At 55.0% G+C, this 19,594-nt stretch overlaps 1 protein-coding gene across 1 annotated transcript; it reads right to left on the bottom strand.

Moving 5' to 3' along the window:
* Positions 1 to 1,136: 1,136 nt before the first annotated feature.
* LOC131574005 (kallikrein-11-like) lies at positions 1,137 to 18,892 on the bottom strand. Its single transcript, XM_058828363.1, has 6 exons — positions 18,766 to 18,892; positions 12,660 to 12,725; positions 9,713 to 9,875; positions 7,993 to 8,246; positions 4,009 to 4,145; positions 1,137 to 1,315 (listed from the first exon to the last, which is right to left on the bottom strand). Exons 2-6 carry the CDS (start codon positions 12,718 to 12,720, stop codon positions 1,163 to 1,165), a joined length of 768 nt encoding a protein of 255 aa, XP_058684346.1. The 5' UTR covers positions 12,721 to 12,725; positions 18,766 to 18,892; the 3' UTR covers positions 1,137 to 1,162.
* Between the last annotated feature and the right edge of the window lie 702 nt (positions 18,893 to 19,594).

The raw sequence follows: 19,594 nt of genomic DNA, 5'->3' as shown, positions 1-19,594 counted from the left end.
TTCCCAAAAAACCCCAAAATCCCCCAAAAATTCTGAAAAAATTCCCCAAAAATCCCAAAATTCCCAGGAAAATTTGGGGGTTTTTTTCCTCTCCAAAAAATGGGAAAATTTTGGGATTTTTTCTTTTTTTTTTTTCCCCCAAAAAAACCCAAAAATTGGGAAAATCGGGGGCCCCTCCCCCAATAAAGGAAAAAAACTCTGGAATTTTGGGCTCTCGGCTCCTTTTTTTGGGTGGAAAAATCCAAATTTTGGGGTTTTGGGGGGAAAAAAATGGGAATTTGGGAGGGAAAATGGAATTTTGGGGGGATTTAGGGGAATTTTGGGGGGATTTAGGGGAATTTCGGTGGAATTTTGGGGGAATTTGGGGAATTTTGGGGAATTTCGGGGGATTTTTGGGGGATTTGGGGAAATTTTTGGGGATTTTTGGGGGAATTTTGGGGAATTTGGGGGAATTTTGGGGGGATTTGGGGAATTCTGGGGAATTTCAGGAAATTTTGGGGAATTTTGGGGAATTTCAGGAAATTTTGGGGAATTTCAAGGAATTTTGGGAGATTCTGGGGGGAATTTCGGGGGATTTTGGTGGAATTTGGGGAATTTTGGGAAATTTTGGGGGGATTTTGGGGGAATTTTGGGAGATTTTGGGGGGAATTTTGGGGAATTTCGAGGAATTTTGGGGAATTTGGGAGGATTTTGGGGCATTTTGGGGAATTCTGGGAAATTTCAGGGAACTTTGGGGGGATTTGGGGGAATTTTGGGGAATTTTGGGAATCTTGTGGTGATTTCGGGGAAATTCCAGGGAATTTTGGGGCCTCTCCAAAACCTTTAATTATTTTTGATATCATTTGATAAAACCCGATATAAAATTGATATAAAAAAACCCCAAACCCCCCCATTTTTAACCCTTTCCACCCCCCAAAAAAAACCCCAAAAACCACAAAATTCCAGCAAAAAATCCTTTAATGTCCCCGCCACCAAGCCGAGACCTCCTCAGGTCTTCTCCTGGAGCTGGTGGGACCTCAGATCTTCTCCTGGAGATGGTGGAACCTCCTCAGACGTTCTCCTGGAGATGGTGGAACCTCCTCAGACGTTCTCCACCTTCTCCTGGAGATGGTGGAACCTCCTCAGATGTTCTCCACGTTCTCCTGGAGGTGCTGGGACCTCCTCAGGTGTCCTCCATGGTCTCCTGGATCCAGCGGGCGTAGCGACACACCTTGGTGTAGACGCCGGGACGCCGGGGTTGTCCACAACGCTCCATCCCCCAGGAGACGATGCCCTGGAGGTTCCCGTCGCACACCAGGGGGCCGCCGGAATCGCCCTGGGGGGTGGAGGTGGAGGAGATGTGGGGTGGGGGGGTGAGGGTTGGTGGATCTCCAGGGGGTTGGGTCAACCGAGACCTCGTTGGGATGGTCAAACTCATGGTGGATCTCCAGGGGTTGGTGAAACCCTTGGTGGATCTCCATGGGTTTGGGTCAACCAAGACCTCGTTGGGTTGGTCAAACTCATGGTGGACCTCCATGGGTTGGTGAAACCCTTGGTGGATCTCCATGGGTTGGTGAAACCCTTGGTGGATCTCCAAGGGTTGGTGAAACCCTTGGTGGATCTCCAGGGGTTTGGGTCAACCAAGACCTCGTTGGGATGGTGAAACCCTTGGTGGACCTCCATGGGATGGTGAAACCCTTGGTGGATCTCCAGGGGTTGATGAAACCCTTGGTGGATCTCCATGGGATGGTGTCAACCAAACCCTTGGTGGATCTCCAGGGGTTTGGGTCAACCGAGACCTCGTTGGGTTGGTCAAACTCATGGTGGGATGGTGAAAGTCATGGTGGATCTCCATGGGGTTGAGTGACCTCCATGGGTTGGGTCAACCAAGCCCTTGGTGGATCTCCAGGGGTTTGGGTCAACCAAGACCTCGTTGGGTTGGTCAAACTCATGGTGGATCTCCATGAGGTTGCTCAAACCCTTGGTGGATCTCCACGGGTTGGGTCAACCAAACTCCTGGTGGGATGAGTGTCCCCAGGTGTCCCCAGGTGTCCCCAGATGTTCTCCAGGTGTCCCCAGGTGTCCCCAGGTGTCCCCAGGTGTCCCCAGGTATCTCCAGATGTCCCCAGGTGTCCCCAGGTATCCCCAGGTGTCCCCAGGTATCTCCAGGTGTATCTCCAGGTATCTCCAGGTATCTCCAGGTGTCCCCAGGTGTCCCCAGGTGTCCCCAGGTGTCCCCAGGTGTATCTCCAGGTGTCCCCAGGTATCTCCAGGTATCTCCAGGGGTCCCCAGCTGTCCCCAGGTGTCCCCAGGTGTCCCCAGGTGTCCCCAGATGTTCCCCAGGTGTATCCCCAGATGTTCCCCAGATGTTCTCCAGGTGTCCCCAGCTGTCCCCAGGTGTCCCCAGATGTTCCCCAGGTGTCCCCAGGTGTCCCCAGGTATCTCCAGGTGTCCCCAGGTGTCCCCAGGTGTCCCCAGGTGTCCCCAGGTATCTCCAGGTATCTCCAGGTGTCCCCAGCTGTCCCCAGGTGTCCCCAGCTGTCCCCAGGTATCCCCAGGTGTCCCCAGGTGTCCCCAGATGTTCCCCAGATGTTCCCCAGGTGTCCCCAGGTGTCCCCAGATGTTCTCCAGGTGTCTCCAGGTGTCCCCAGGTGTCCCCAGGTGTCCCCAGGTGTCCCCAGATGTTCTCCAGGTGTCTCCAGGTATCTCCAGGTGTCCCCAGATGTTCCTCAGCTGTCCCCAGCTGTCCCCAGGTGTCCCCAGATGTTCCCCAGGTGTCCCCAGGTGTATCTCCAGATGTTCCCCAGGTATCCCCAGGTGTCTCCAGGTGTCCCCAGGTGTCCCCAGGTGTCCCCAGGTGTCCCCAGGTATCTCCAGATGTTCCCCAGGTGTCCCCAGGTGTCCCCAGGTGTCCCCAGGTATCTCCAGGTGTCCCCAGGTGTCCCCAGATGTTCCCCAGGTGTCCCCAGGTGTCCCCAGGTGTCCCCAGGTGTCCCCAGGTATCTCCAGGTGTCCCCAGATGTTCCTCAGCTGTCCCCAGGTGTCCCCAGATGTTCCCCAGCTGTCCCCAGGTGTATCTCCAGCTGTCCCCAGGTGTCCCCAGGTGTGTCCCCAGGTGTCCCCAGCTGTCCCCAGGTGTCCCCAGGTATCTCCAGGTGTCCCCAGGTGTCCCCAGGTATCTCCAGGTGTCCCCAGGTATCTCCAGGTGTCCCCAGGTGTCCCCAGATGTCCCCAGATGTCTCCAGGTGTCCCCAGGTGTCTCCAGGTATCTCCAGATGTTCCCCAGGTGTCCCCAGGTGTCCCCAGGTATCTCCAGGTGTCCCCAGGTGTCCCCAGGTGTCCCCAGATGTCCCCAGGTGTCCCCAGGTGTCCCCAGATGTTCCCCAGCTGTCCCCAGCTGTATCTCCAGGTATCTCCAGGTGTCCCCAGGTGTCCCCAGCTGTATCTCCAGGTGTCCCCAGATGTTCTCCAGGTGTCCCCAGATGTTCCCCAGGTGTCCCCAGGTGTCCCCAGATGTTCCCCAGATGTTCTCCAGGTGTCCCCAGATGTTCTCCAGGTGTCCCCAGGTGTCCCCAGGTGTCCCCAGGTGTATCTCCAGGTGTTCCCCAGCTGTCCCCAGGTGTATCTCCAGATGTTCCCCAGGTGTCCCCAGGTGTCCCCAGGTGTCCCCAGGTGTCCCCAGGTATCTCCAGGTGTCTCCAGGTGTCCCCAGGTGTATCTCCAGGTGTCCCCAGGTATCTCCAGGTGTCCCCAGGTGTATCTCCAGGTGTCCCCAGGTGTATCTCCAGATGTCCCCAGGTGTCCCCAGATGTTCCCCAGCTGTCCCCAGCTGTATCTCCAGGTATCTCCAGGTGTCCCCAGGTGTCCCCAGGTGTCCCCAGATGTCCCCAGGTGTCCCCAGGTGTCCCCAGGTATCTCCAGGTATCTCCAGGTGTCCCCAGGTGTCCCCAGGTGTCCCCAGGTGTATCTCCAGATGTTCCCCAGGTATCTCCAGGTGTCCCCAGGTGTCCCCAGGTATCTCCAGGTACCTGACACGAGTCCATCCCTCCTCGCACGTTCCCGGCGCAGATCATGTTGTCCGTGATGGAGCCGGGGTAGAAACGGCGACACTCGGCCGGCGAGAAGAGCGTGACATTGACACACTGCAGGACCTCGGGGTACGTCACTGTGGACAGAGTGACCACCAGAGTGACCACAGTGACCACCAGAGTGACCACAGTGACCACTGAGAACATTGGGACCACCACAGTGACCACAGTGACCACAGTGACGTTGACACACTGGAGAACCTCGGGGTACGTCACTGTGGGGACAGAGTGACCACTGAGTGACCACTGAGTGACCACCAGAGTGACCACAGTGACCACAGTGACCACTGGGACCACCACAGTGACCACTGAGAACATTGGGACCACCACAGTGACCACAGTGACATTGACACACTGGAGAACCTTGGGGTACGTCACTGTGGACAGAGTGACCACCAGAGTGACCACAGTGACCACCAAAATGACCACAGTGACCACAGTGACCACCAGAGTGACCACAGTGACCAGAGTGACCACAGTGACCACTGGGACCACCACAGTGACCATTGAGAACATTGGGACCACCACAGTGACCACAGTGACGTTGACACACTGGAGAACCTCGGGGTACGTCACTGTGGACAGAGTGACCACTGAGTGACCACTGAGTGACCACCAGAGTGACCACAGTGACCACCATGACCACTGAGAACATTGGGACCACCACAGTGACCATTGAGAACATTGGGACCACCACAGTGACCACAGTGACGTTGACACACTGGAGAACCTCGGGGTACGTCACTGTGGGGACAGAGTGACCACTGAGTGACCAGAGTGACCACCAGAGTGACCACCATGACCACCAGAGTGACCACAGTGACCACCAGAGTGACCACAGTGACCACCAGAGTGACCACCATGACCACTGAGAACATTGGGACCACCACAGTGACCACTGAGAACATTGGGACCACCACAGTGACCACAGTGACATTGACACACTGGAGAACCTCGGGGTACGTCACTGTGGACAGAGTGACCACTGAGTGACCACCAGAGTGACCACTGAGTGACCACAGTGACCACCAGAGTGACCACTGAGAACATTGGGACCACCACAGTGACCACCATGACCACCACAGTGACCACAGTGACCACAGTGACGTTGACACACTGCAGGACCTCGGGGTACGTCACTGTGGACAGAGTGACCACCAGAGTGACCACTGAGTGACCACTGGGACCACCAGAGTGACCACAGTGACCACAGTGACCACCAGAGTGACCACAGTGACATTGAGAACATTGGGACCACCAGAGTGACCACAGTGACCACCAGAGTGACCACAGTGACCATTGAGAACATTGGGACCACCACAGTGACCACAGTGACGTTGACACACTGGAGAACCTCGGGGTACGTCACTGTGGGGACAGAGTGACCACTGAGTGACCAGAGTGACCACCAGAGTGACCACCATGACCACCAGAGTGACCACAGTGACCACCAGAGTGACCACAGTGACCACCAGAGTGACCACCATGACCACTGAGAACATTGGGACCACCACAGTGACCACTGAGAACATTGGGACCACCACAGTGACCACAGTGACATTGACACACTGGAGAACCTCGGGGTACGTCACTGTGGGGACACAGAGTGACCAGAGTGACCACCAGAGTGACCACAGTGACCACAGTGACCACCAGAGTGACCACAGTGACATTGAGAACATTGGGACCACCAGAGTGACCACAGTGACCACCAGAGTGACCACAGTGACCATTGAGAACATTGGGACCACCACAGTGACCACAGTGACCACAGTGATGTTGACACACTGCAGGACCTCGGGGTACGTCACTGTGGGGACAGAGTGACCACTGAGTGACCACAGTGACCACCAGAGTGACCACAGTGACCACCACAGTGACCATTGAGAACATTGGGACCACCACAGTGACCATAGTGACCACCACAGTGACCACAGTGACGTTGACACACTGGAGAACCTCGGGGTACGTCACTGTGGGGACAGAGTGACCACTGAGTGACCACCAGAGTGACCACTGGGACCACCAGAGTGACCACAGTGACCACCAAAGTGACCACAGTGACCCTTGAGAACATTGGGACCACCACAGTGACCATAGTGACCACCACAGTGACATTGACACACTGGAGGACCTCGGGGTACGTCACTGTGGGGACAGAGTGACCAGAGTGACCACCAGAGTGACCACTGAGTGACCACAGTGACCACCAGAGTGACCACAGTGACCACTGGGACCACCATGACCACTGAGAACATTGGGACCACCACAGTGACCACAGTGACCACAGTGACGTTGACACACTGGAGGACCTCGGGGTACGTCACTGTGGGGACACAGAGTGACCACTGAGTGACCACTGAGTGACCACCAGAGTGACCACTGGGACCATCAGAGTGACCACAGTGACCAGAGCGACCAGAGTGACCACTGGGACCACCACAGTGACCACTGGGACCACTGGGACCACCAGAGTGACCACCAGAATGACCATTGAGAACATTGGGACCACCACAGTGACCACTGGGACCACCACAGTGACCACAGTGACCACAGTGACGTTGACACACTGGAGGACCTTGGGGTACGTCACTGTGGGGACACAGAGTGACCACTGAGTGACCACAGTGACCACAGTGACCACCAAAGTGACCAGAGTGACCACCACAGTGACCACAGTGACCACAGTGACATTGACACACCGGAGAACCTCGGGGTACATCACTGTGGACAGAGTGACCACTAAGTGACCACCAGAGTGACCACAGTGACCACCAGAGTGACCACAGTGACCACAGTGACGTTGATACACTGGAGAACCTCGGGGTACGTCACTGTGGACACCAGAGTGACCAGAGTGACCACCAGAGTGACCACAGTGACCACCAGAGTGACCACAGTGACCACAGTGACCACTGGGACCACAGAAACCACCACAGTGACCACCACAGTGACCACAGTGACATTGACACACTGGAGGACCTCGGGGTACGTCACTGTGGACAGAGTGACCAGAGTGACCACAGTGACCACCAGAGTGACCACTGGGACCACTGGGACCACTGGGACCACCACAGTGACCATTGAGAACATTGGGACCACCACAGTGACCACAGTGACCATTGAGAACATTGGGACCACCACAGTGACCACAGTGACCACCACAGTGACCACAGTGACATTGACACACTGGAGGACCTCGGGGTACGTCACTGTGGGGACACAGAGTGACCACAGTGACCACCAGAGTGACCACAGTGACCACAGTGACCACAGTGACCACTGAGAACATTGGGACCACCACAGTGACCACAGTGACCACAGTGACCACCAGAGTGACCAGCAGGACACCCAGGTAACCACCAGAGGTCCGAAGTGACCATGAGAGGTGGCCCAGGTGACCACCAGAAGACCCAACTGACCATGAAATGACCACCAGAAGACCCAACTGACCAGGAGATGACCCAACTGACCACAAAATGACCACCAGATGACCACCAGAAGACCTGACTACGAAATGACCACCAGAAGACCCAACTGACCATGAAATGACCACCAGACGACCACCAGAAGACCCAAGTGACCATGAAATGACCACCAGATGACCACCAGAAGATCCAACTGACCACCAGAAGACCCAAGTGACCATGAAATGACCACCAGGTGACCACCAGAAGACCCAACTGACCATGAAACGACCACGAGAAGACCCAACTGACCATGAAATGACCACCAGACGACCACCAGAAGACCCAAGTGACCATGAAATGACCACCAGATGACCACCAGAAGACCCAACTGACCACGAGATGACCCAACTGACCACCAGAAGATCCAACTGACCACCAGAAGACCCAACTGACCATGAAATGACCACCAGAAGACCACCAGAAGACCCGACCTCCCCACCACCCCCTCCGCTACCTTCAGGCGAGGTGGTGGCCCCCCATCCCGACGTCAGGCAGGAGGTGCCGGCCCGGGGCAGGCAGGAGGCCACCGGGATGGGCCGGACGCGGTCCGAGATGGTGGCCGGGGTCAGAAGCTTGAGGAGCATGATGTCGTTGTCCTTGGTGGTGGGGTCGTAGCCCGGGTGGGCCACCATGCGGGCCACCATGCGCCGCTCGTCGCCGGCCTCGCGCCCGTACAGGAGGTGCTTGCCCAGGGCCACCGTGGTGACGCTGAGGAGGGGTGGGGACAGGTGAGGGACACCTGGGGGACCTGAGGAACATCTGAGGGACACCTGAAGGACCTGGGGAACACCTGAGGAACACCTGAGGAACACCTAGGAGACATCTGAGGAACATCAGAGGGACATCTGAGGGACCTGAGGAACACCTGAGGAACACCTGAGGAACATCTGAGGGACATCTGAAGGACCTGAAGGACCTGAGGAGCATCTGAGGAACACCTAGGAGACATCTGAAGGACCTGAGAGACATCTAAGGGACATCTGAAGGACCTGAAGGACCTGAGGAACACCTGAGGAACACCTGAGGAACATCTGAGGAACACCTGAGGAACACCTGAGGAACATCTGAGGGACCTGAGGAACATCTGAGGAACATCTGAGGGACCTGAGGAACATCTAAGGGGCACCTGAGGGACACCTGGGGGACATCTCAGGGCCACCATGCGCCGCTCGTCGCTGGCCTCCCGCCCGTACAGGAGGTGCTTGCCCAGGGCCACCGTGGTGACGCTGAGGGGAGGGGACAGGTGAGGGACACCTGGGGGACACCTGAAGGAGCTGGGGAACACCTGAGGAACACCTGAGGAACATCTGAAGGACCTGAGGAACACCTGAGGAACATCTGAGGAACACCTGAGGAACACCTGAGGAACATCTAAGGAACACCTGAGGGACACCTGAGGGACACCTGAGGAACACCTGAGGAACACCTGAGGAACACCTGAGAACATCTGAGGAACATCTGAGGAACACCTGAGGAACATCTGAGGAACACCTGAGGAACATCTGAGGAACATCTGAGGGACCTGGGGGACATCTAAGGGACATCTGAGGGACCTGAAGGACCTGAGGAACACCTGGGTGACCTGAGGGACATCTGAGGGACACCTGAGGGACCTGGGGGACACCTGGGGGACACCTGAAGGACCTGAGGAACATCTAAGGAACATGGAGAACACTTGAGGAACACCTGAGGAACACCTGAGGAACACCTGAGGAACACCTGAGGAACACCTGAGGGACATCTGAGGGACCTGAAGGACCTGAGGAACATCTGAGGAACACCTGAGGAACACCTGAGGAACATCTAAGGAACATCTGAAGGACCTGAAGGACCTGAGGAACACCTGAGGAACATCTCAGGAACACCTGAGGAACACCTGAGGAACACCTGAGGAACATCTGAGGAACATCTGAGGGACCTGAAGAACCTGTGGGACCTGAGGAACATCTGAGGAACACCTGAGGAACATCTGAGGAACACCTGAGGAACATCTGAGGAACATCTGAGGAACACCTGAGGAACATCTGAGGAACATCTGAGGAACATCTGAGGGACATGGAGGGGGGACACCTGAGGGAACAGAGGGAGGGGTGGGACAGGGGTGGGACCTGTGTGTCCCCAGGTGTCCCCAGGTGTCCCCAGGTGTCCCCAGGGGTATCTCCAGGTGTCCTTACCCAGGTGTGGTGCAGTGGGCCGCCGTCACCACCCATCGTGGTGCCACCAGGACCCCCCCGCAGTAGAGTTTGTACATGTCCAGCACGGCCACCTGCCAGGGCTGAGAGTGCGGCACGCAGGCGTGGCCACCAACCACGCGAGTGTCACCTGCCACCTGACCACCTGTGGAGACAGAGAGAACCTCAGCGGGACCTGGAACATCTCCAGGGACATCTCCAGGAACATCTCCTGAACCTCAGTGGGACCTGGAACATCTCCAGGAACATCTCCAGGAACATCTGAACCTCAGATGGGACCTGGAACATCTCCTGGAACATCTCCTGAACCTGGAACATCTCCAGGAACTTGGAACATCTCCTGGAACATCTCCTGGACCTCAGCTGGGACCTGGAACATCTCCAGGAACATCTCCAGGAACTCCTGAACCTCAGCTGGGACCTGGAACATCTCCTGGAACATCTCCAGGAACCTCAGCTGGGACCTGGAACATCTCCAGGAACATCTTCTGGACCTCAGCTGGGACCTGGAACATCTCCTGAACCTCAGCTGAACCTCTCGTGAAACCTGACACATCTCCTGGAACATCTCCTGGGACCTGAAACATCTCCTGGAACATCTCCTGAACCTCAGCTGGACCTCACCTGGGACCTGGAACCTCACCTGAATCTGAAACATCTCCTGGAACATCTCCTGGACCTCACCCGGACCTCACCTGGGACCTGGGACATCTCCTGGACCTCACCTGGACCTCACCTGGACCTCACCTGGACCTCACCTGGGACATCTCCTGGACCTCACCTGGGACCTGGGACATCTCCAGGAACATCTCCTGAACCTCACCTGGGACCTCACCTGGGACCTGGAACCTCACCTGGACCTCACCTGGACCTCAGAACCAGCTCAGGAACCGGAGCTGGAACCCAACCCAGAACCTGCTCCAGAACCGAGTCCAGAACCTTCTAGAACCGAGCCTAGAACCGCTCTAGAACCTTCTAGAACCGAGTCTAGAACCGAGTCTAGAACCGCTCTAGAACCGTCTAGAACCTTCTAGAACCGAGTCTAGAACCGCTCTAGAACCTTCTAGAACCGAGTCTAGAACCGAGTCTAGAACCGCTCTAGAACCGTCTAGAACCTTCTAGAACCGAGTCTAGAACCGCTCTAGAACCTTCTAGAACCGAGTCTAGAACCTTCTAGAACCGAGTCTAGAACCGCTCTAGAACCTTCTAGAACCGAATCTAGAACCAAGCCTAGAACCGAGTCCAGAACCTTCTAGAACCGAGTCTGGAACCTTCTGGAACCAAGTTTGGAACCTTCTGGAACCTTCTGGAACCAAGTCTGGGACCTTCTGGAACCTTTCTGACCCTTTCTGAACCTTCTGGAACCTTCTGAACCTTTCTGACCCTTTCTGGACCTTCTGGACCTTCCTGACCCTTTCTGAACCTTTCAGAACCTTCTGGAACCAAGTTTGGGACCTTCTGGAACCTTTCTGAACCTTCTGGAACCTTCCAGAACCAAGTTTGGGACCTTCCTGACCCTTTCTGAACCTTCTGGAACCTTCTGGAACCTTCTGGAACCAAGTTTGGGACCTTCTGGACCCTTCTAGAACCAAGTTTGGGACCTTCTGGAAGCTTCTGGAAGCTTCTGGAGCCTTCTGGACCTTCCTGACCCTTTCTGAACCTTCTGAAACCAAGTTTGGGACCTTCTGGAACCTTCCTGAACCTTCCTGAACCTTCCTGACCCTTCCTGACCCTTTCAGAACCTTCTGGAACCAAGTTTGGGACCTTCTGGAACCTTCTGGAACCTTCTGAACCTTCTGGAACCTTCCTGACCCTTTCTGAACCTTCTGAACCTTCTGAACCTTCCTGAACCTTCCTGAACCTTTCTGGAACCTTCCTGACCCTTTCTGAACCTTCTGGAACCTTCTGGAACCTTTCTGAACCTTCTGGAACCTTCTGGAACCAAGTTTGGGACCTTCCTGACCCTTTCTGAACCTTCTGGAACCTTCTGGAACCTTCTGGACCTTCCTGAACCTTTCTGAACCTTCTGGAACCTTCTGGACCTTCCTGAACCTTTCTGAACCTTCTGGAACCTTCTGGAACCTTCTGGAACCAAGTCTGGGACCTTCTGGAACCTTTCTGAACCTTCTGGAACCTTCTGAACCTTCCTGAACCTTTCAGAACCTTCTGGAACCAAGTTTGGGACCTTCTGGAAGCTTCTGGAACCAAGTTTGGGACCTTCTGGAAGCTTCTGGAACCAAGTTTGGGACCTTCTGGAACCTTCCTGAACCTTTCTGAAACCTTCTGAACCTTCTGGAACCTTCCTGAACCTTTCAGAACCTTCTGGAACCTTCCCGAACCTTCTAGAACCAAGTCTGGGACCTTCTAGAACCAAGTTTGGGACCTTCCTGAATCTTTCTGAACCTTCTGGAACCTTCTGGAACCTTTCAGAACCTTCTAGAACCAAGTTTGGGACCTTCTGGAACCTTCTGGAACCAAGTCTGGGACCTTCTGGAACCAAGTTTGGGACCTTCTGGAACCTTCCTGAACCTTCCAGAACCTTCTGGAACCAAGATTGGGACCTTCTGAAACCTTCTGGAACCAAGTTTGGAAACTTCTGGAACCTTTCTGAACCTTCTAGAACCAAGTCTGGGACCTTCCTAAATCTTTCTGAACCTTCTGGAACCTTCTGGAACCTTCTGAAACCAAGTTTGGGACCTTCCTGACCCTTGCTGAACCTTCTGGAACCTTCCTGAACCTTCTAGAACCAAGTCTGGGACCTTCTAGAACCAAGTTTGGGACCTTCCTGAATCTTTCTGAACCTTCTGGAACCTTCCTGAACCTTCCAGAACCTTCTGGAACCAAGTTTGGGACCTTCTGGAAGCTTCTGGAACCTTCTGGAACCTTTCTGGAACCTTTCTGGAAGCTTCTGGAGGTGCTGTGTCCCCACCTGTTGTCAGCAGCAGCAGGAGCAGGGTCCCCAGCAGCAGCTCCAGGGGGCGTCGCCGCATCTCCTCTGGGGGGGGGGGAAATAAAATTTGGGGTCAATTCCGGGGATTTGGGGAAAATTCGGGAATTTTGGGATTTTTGGGGATTTTTTGGGGATTTTTGGGGGTTTTTTTGGGAATTTTTTGGGATTTTTTGGGGATTTTTTGGGAATTTTTTGGGATTTTTTTTGGGATTTTTTGGTTTTTTTTTTTTATTTTTTGGGGATTTTTTTGGAATTTTTTCGATTTTTTTTTTTTATTTTTTGGGGAATTTTTGGGAATTTTTTGGGAATTTTTGGGGATTTTTTTTTTTGATTTTTTGGGGAATTTTTTGGGGAATTTTGGGGGGATTTTTGGGAATTTTTTGGGAATCTTTGGGATTTTTTGGGGATTTTTTGGGAATTTTTTTGGATTTTTTTTTTAATTTTTTTGGGAATTTTTGGGGGGTTTTGGGGGGATTTTTTTGGGGGATTTTTTTTGGGATTTTTGGGATTTTTGGGGGGGAATTTTTTTGGAATTTTTGAGGGGATTTTTGGGAAGTTTTTGGGATTTTTTGGGGATTTTTTGGGATTTTTTGGGGGAATTTTTGGGATTTTTTGGGAATTTTTGGGGATTTTTTGGGAATTTTTTTGGATTTTTTTGGGGTTTTTTGGGAATTTTTGGGGGGATTTTTTGGGGTTTTTGGGGATTTTTTGGGGGATTTTTTTGGGGATTTTTTTAAGGAATTTTTGGGAATTTTTGGGTCAATTCTGCGAATTTTGGGGGGATTTTTGGGAATTTTTGGGGGATTTTTGGGCATTTTTTGGAAATTTTTGGGATTTTTGGGGGATTTTTTGGGAATTTTTTGGGGGTTTTTTTTATTTTTTGGGGATTTTTTGGGGGATTTTTTGGGGGATTTTTGGGATTTTTTGGGGATTTTTTGGGATTTTTTTGGGATTTTTTGGGAATTTTTGGGGATTTTTTTTTTATTTTTTGGGGAATTTTTGGGGGAATTTTTGGGATTTTTTGGGGATTTTTTGGGATTTTTTGGGGGAATTTTTGGGATTTTTTGGGAATTTTTGGGGAAATTTTGGGATTTTTTGGGGGGATTTTTTGGGAATTTTTGGGGATTTTTTTTTTTTTTTTATTTTTTGGTGAATTTTTTCGGAATTTTTGGGGGATTTTTGGGGAATTTTGGTCATTTTTGGGTCAATTTTTGGTCATTTTTGGTCATTTTTGATAATTTTTGGTCATTTTTGGGTCATTTTTGGGTCATTTTGGGTCATTTTCGGTCATTTTCCCTTCCCCTCCCCCCCATCCCCTCCCCCACCCTTCCCCCGATGACGTCATCGTGCCCAACCCGCCCCGGCAGTTCGAGCTCATTAACGAGGGCGTTAATTGGCCTTAATTAGCGGCCCCAATTAGCGGGGCCCGCCCTGCCCCTCCCCCACCCCGGTGACCTCCGGGGACCCCGCGGGGGGGGGAGGGGAAAGGGGCGGGGCCCAGTTTGGGGTCCCAGTTTGGGACTGGGGTTCCCAGTTTGGGCTCCCAGTTTGGGATTGGGGTCCCAGTTTGGGTTCCCAGTTTGGGGTCCCAGTTTGGGATTTGGGTTCCCAGTTTGGGTTCCCAGTTTGGGCTCCCAGTTTGGGGCCAAAGTTCCCAGTTTGGGGTTGGGGTTCCCAGTCTGGGGTCCCAGTTTGGGGTCCCAGTTTGGGGCTGAACTTCCCAGTTTGGGCTCCCAGTTTGGGGTTTGGGTTCCCAGTTTGGGGTCCCAGTTTGGGGTCCCAGTTTGGGGTTGGGGTTCCCAGTTTGGGATCCCAGTTTGGGGTTCGGTTCCCAGTTTGGGCTCCCAGTTTGGGGGGGGTGTTCCCAGTTTGGGTTTCCCAGTTTGGGGGGGGTTTCCAGTTTGGGCTCCCAGTTTGGGGGGGGTTTCCCAGTTTGGGCTCCCAGTTTGGGGGGGATTTCCCAGTTTGGGCTCCCAGTTTGGGGCCAAAGTTCCCAGTTTGGGGTTGGGGTTCCCAGTTTGGGGGGGGTTTCCCAGTTTGGGTTCCCAGTTTGGGGTTCAGTTCCCAGTTTGGGTTCCCAGTTTGGGGTTGGGTTCCCAGTTTGGGGTCCCAGTTTGGGGGGGATTTCCCAGTTTGGGTTCCCAGTTTGGGGGGGATTTCCCAGTTTGGGTTCCCAGTTTGGGGTTTGGGTTCCCAGTTTGGGTTCCCAGTTTGGGACTGGGGTTCCCAGTTTGGGCTCCCAGTTTGGGGGGGTTTCCCAGTTTGGGTTCCCAGTTTGGGGTCCCAGTTTGGGGTCCCAGTTTGGGGGGGGATTCCCAGTTTGGGGTCCCAGTTTGGGGTTGGGGTTCCCAGTTTGGGGTCCCAGTTTGGGGTCGAGGATCCCAGTTTGGGGTCCCAGTTTGGGGTCGAGGATCCCAGTTTGGGTTCCCAGTTTGGGGGGGGGTTCCCAGTTTGGGTTCCCAGTTTGGGTTCCCAGTTTGGGGTTTGGTTCCCAGTTTGGGCTCCCAGTTTGGGGTTGGGGTTCCCAGTTTGGGTTCCCAGTTTGGGCTCCCAGTTTGGGGCCAAAGTTCCCAGTTTGGGGTTCCCAGTTTGGGTTCCCAGTTTGGGGGGGGTTCCCAGTTTGGGCTCCCAGTTTGGGCTCCCAGTTTGGGGGGGGTTTCCCAGTTTGGGCTCCCAGTTTGGGTTCCCAGTTTGGGCTCCCAGTTTGGGGGGGGTTTCCCAGTTTGGGCTCCCAGTTTGGGTTCCCAGTTTGGGGTTTGGGTTCCCAGTTTGGGATCCCAGTTTGGGGGGGATTTCCCAGTTTGGGCTCAGGCCCCGCCCACCCGAAGTTGGCCCCGCCCCTTTCCCGTGGGAACCGGAACTGGGGAGGGACTGGGACCAACTGGGATGAACTGGGATGAACTGGGATGAACTGGGATGAACTGGGAGAGGGCAACCCTGGGAACTGGGACAAACTGGGCCAAACTGGGACCGTGGGACTGGGCCAAACTGGGACCAAACTGGGACCAACTGGGACTGTGGGACTGGGCCAAACTGGGCCAAACTGGGAGAGGGCGACACCGGGAACTGGGACAAACTGGGACCAACTGGGACCGTGGGAATGGGCCAAACTGGGCCAAACTGGGACCAACTGGGACCGTGGGAATGGGCCAAACTGGGACCAAACTGGGAGAGGGCGACACCGGGAACTGGGACAAACTGGGCCAAACTGGGACCGTGGGAATGGGACAAACTGGGACAAACTGGGACCAACTGGGACCGTGGGAATGGGCCAAACTGGGACTGGGTTAAACTGGGACAAACTGGGGCCAAACTGGGACAAAATCAAACTGGGACAGGGTCAAACTGGGACTGGGACAAACTGGGATAAACTGGGAGAAACTGGGACAGGATCAAACTGGGAACTGGGGCCAAACTGGGACTCGAAGAACCCAGGAACTGGGGCCAAACTGGGACAGGGTCAAACTGGGGCAGGATCAAACTGGGCCATACTGGGACAGGGTCAAACTGGGAACTGGGGCAAACTGGGACTCGGTTAAACTGGGGCAAACTGGGGCAAACTGGGAGAGGGTGACACCGGGAACTGGGACAAACTGGGACTGGGACAAACTGGGACAAACTGGGACAAACTGGGACAGGATCAAACTGGGAACTGGGCCAAACTGGGACGGGAACAAACTGGGACAAACTGGGACAAACTGGGACAGGGTCAAACTGGGAATTTGGGGCAAACTGGGACTGGGTTAAACTGGGGCAAACTGGGGCCAAACTGGGACTGGGTCAAACTGGGGCAGGAGCAAACTGGGACAGGGGCAAACTGGGACAAACTGGGACAAACTGGGGCCGAACTGGGATAGGATCAAACTGGGACAAACTGGGAGGGGAAGAGCCCAGGAACTGGGGCCAAACTGGGACAGGATCAAACTGGGAACTGGGACAAACTGGGACAGGGTCAAACTGGGGCAAACTGGGGCCAAACTGGGGCAAACTGGGACAGGATCAAACTGGGACAAACTGGGGCAAACTGGGACGGGATCAAACTGGGACAGGATCAAACTGGGACGGGATCAAACTGGGACAAACTGGGGCCAAACTGGGAACTGGGGCCAAACTGGGACAGGGTTAAACTGGGACAAACTGGGGCAAACTGGGACAGATTTATACTGGGAACTGGGGCCAAACTGGGACAGGATCAAACTGGGCTAAACTGGGGCAAACTGGGGCAAACTGGGACGGGATCAAACTGGGAATTGGGGCCAAACTGGGACAGGATCAAACTGGGCTAAACTGGGGCAAACTGGGGCAAACTGGGACGGGATCAAACGGGGACAGGGGCAAACTGGGAACTGGGGCCAAACTGGGACAGGGGCAAACTGGGACAAACTGGGACAAACTGGGGCCAAACTGGGACTGAGTCAAACTGGGACAAACTGGGGGAAACTGGGGCCAAACTGGGACAAACTGGGGCCAAACTGGGACTGAGTCAAACTGGGACAAACTGGGGGAAACTGGGGCCAAACTGGGACAAACTGGGGCCAAACTGGGACAAACTGGGGCCAAACTGGGACAAACTGGGGCTAAACTGGGACAGGAAGAACCCAGGAACTGGGGCCAAGCTGGGACAGGGTCAAACTGGGAACTGGGGCCAAACTGGGACTGGGTTAAACTGGGGCAGGAGCAAACTGGGACAGGGGCAAACTGGGACAAACTGGGAGAAACTGGGACAGGATCAAACTGGGAACTGGGGCCAAACTGGGACTCGAAGAACCCAGGAACTGGGGCCAAACTGGGACTGGGTCAAACTGGGACAAACTGGGGGAAACTGGGGCAAACTGGGACAGGGTCAAACTGGGAACTGGGGCCAAACTGGGGCAAACTGGGACGGGATCAAACTGGGACTGGGTTAAACTGGGACAGGGGCAAACTGGGAACTGGGGCAAACTGGGACAGGGTCAAACTGGGACAAACTGGGGGAAACTGGGGCAAACTGGGACAGGGTCAAACTGGGAACTGGGCCAAACTGGGACGGGAACAAACTGGGAACTGGGGCCAAACTGGGGCAAACTGGGACGGGATCAAACTGGGACTGGGTTAAACTGGGACAGGGGCAAACTGGGAACTGGGGCAAACTGGGACAGGGTCAAACTGGGGCAGGATCAAACTGGGGCAAACTGGGACAAACTAGGGCAAACTGGGACGGGATCAAACTGGGAACTGGGGCCAAACTGGGACTCGAAGAACCCAGGAACTGGGGCCAAACTGGGACAGGGTCAAACTGGGAGTAAACTGGAGCCAAACTGGGACAAACTGGGGCCAAACTGGGATAGGATCAAACTGGGACAAACTGGGACAAACTGGGGCCAAACTGGGATAGGATCAAACTGGGACAAACTGGGAGGGGAAGAGCCCAGGAACTGGGGCCAAACTGGGACAGGATCAAACTGGGAACTGGGACAAAATGGGACAGGGTCAAACTGGGGCAAACTGGGGCCAAACTGGGGCAAACTGGGACAGGATCAAACTGGGACAAACTGGGGCAAACTGGGACGGGATCAAACTGGGACAGGATCAAACTGGGACGGGATCAAACTGGGACAAACTGGGGCCAAACTGGGAACTGGGGCCAAACTGGGACAGGGGCAAACTGGGACAAACTGGGACAAACTGGGGCCAAACTGGGACTGAGTCAAACTGGGACAAACTGGGACAAACTGGGACGGGATCAAACTGGGAATTGGGGCCAAACTGGGACTGGGCTACTGGGACCAAACTGGGACAGGGTCAAACTGGGACAAACTGGGAACTGGGGCCAAACTGGGACAGGGACAAACTGGGGGAAACTGGGGCAAACTGGGGCAAACTGGGGCCAAACTGGGACTGGGCTAAACTGGGACAAACTGGGGCCAAACTGGGACAAACTGGGACAAACTGGGGCCAAACTGGGGCCAAACTGGGGCCAAACTGGGGCCAAACAAAGAACCCACGAACCGGAACCAAACTGGGCCAAACTGGGGCCATACTGGGGCCACCCTCCCCCCCCCCCTCCCCCCCTCCCCAGCCCCTCCCCCACCCCCCCCCCCCAAACCTCTGCGCCGCCCCTCGGGGGGGCCGGGTGGGGGAGGGGCCACCCCGGCTCCTTCTCCGCTCTCCGTTGTCCCCTCGATGTCCCCTCGGGGGTGGCCTCGATGTCCCCGCGATGTCCCCGCGATGTCCCCGCGCTGTCCCCGAGCAGGGGGACACGCCCCTCCCCCCCCCCACCCCCCCTCTCCTCCTCCTTCATCATCATCATCATCCAGCCCCTCCCCCACCCCCCCCCCATCATCCCCAATTAAAATCGGGTTTAATTGGGGCGTGGGGGACGCGGATTAAAGCGGGCGGGGCCGGGGGTGGGGGAGGGGAGGGGTGGGGGAGGGGTGGGGGAGGGGTGGGAGGGGTGGGAGGGGTGGGGGAGGGGTTTTTTTGGGGGGGTGGGGGAGGATTTTGGGGGATTTTGGGGGGAATTTGGAGAATTTGAGGGAATTTGGGGTGGGGGAGGGGTGGGGGAGGGGTTTTTTTGGGGGGGTGGGGGAGGATTTTGGGGGATTTTGGGAATTTGAGGGAATTGGGGGAGGGGTGGGAGGGGTGGGGGAGGGGTTTTTTGGGGGGTGGGGGAGGATTTTGGGGGATTTTGGGGGAAATTTTGGGGGATTTGGGGGGAATTTGGGGGGATTTTGGGGAAGTTTGCGGGGATTTTGGGGGATTTTGGGAATTTGAGGGAATTGGGGGTGGGGGAGGGGTGGGGGAGGGTTTTTTTTGGGGGGTGGGGGAGGATTTTGGGGGGAATTGGGGGAATTTTGCGGGATTTTGGGGAAGTTTGGGGGGAATTTGGAGGATTTGAGGGAATTGGGGGTGGGGGAGGGGGTTTTTTTTGGGGG

This window comes from Poecile atricapillus (genome assembly GCF_030490865.1).
Source record: "Poecile atricapillus isolate bPoeAtr1 chromosome 32 unlocalized genomic scaffold, bPoeAtr1.hap1 SUPER_32_unloc_3, whole genome shotgun sequence".
Lineage (NCBI taxonomy): Eukaryota > Metazoa > Chordata > Aves > Passeriformes > Paridae > Poecile > Poecile atricapillus.
This window is presented reverse-complemented; position numbering and strand designations above follow the sequence as displayed.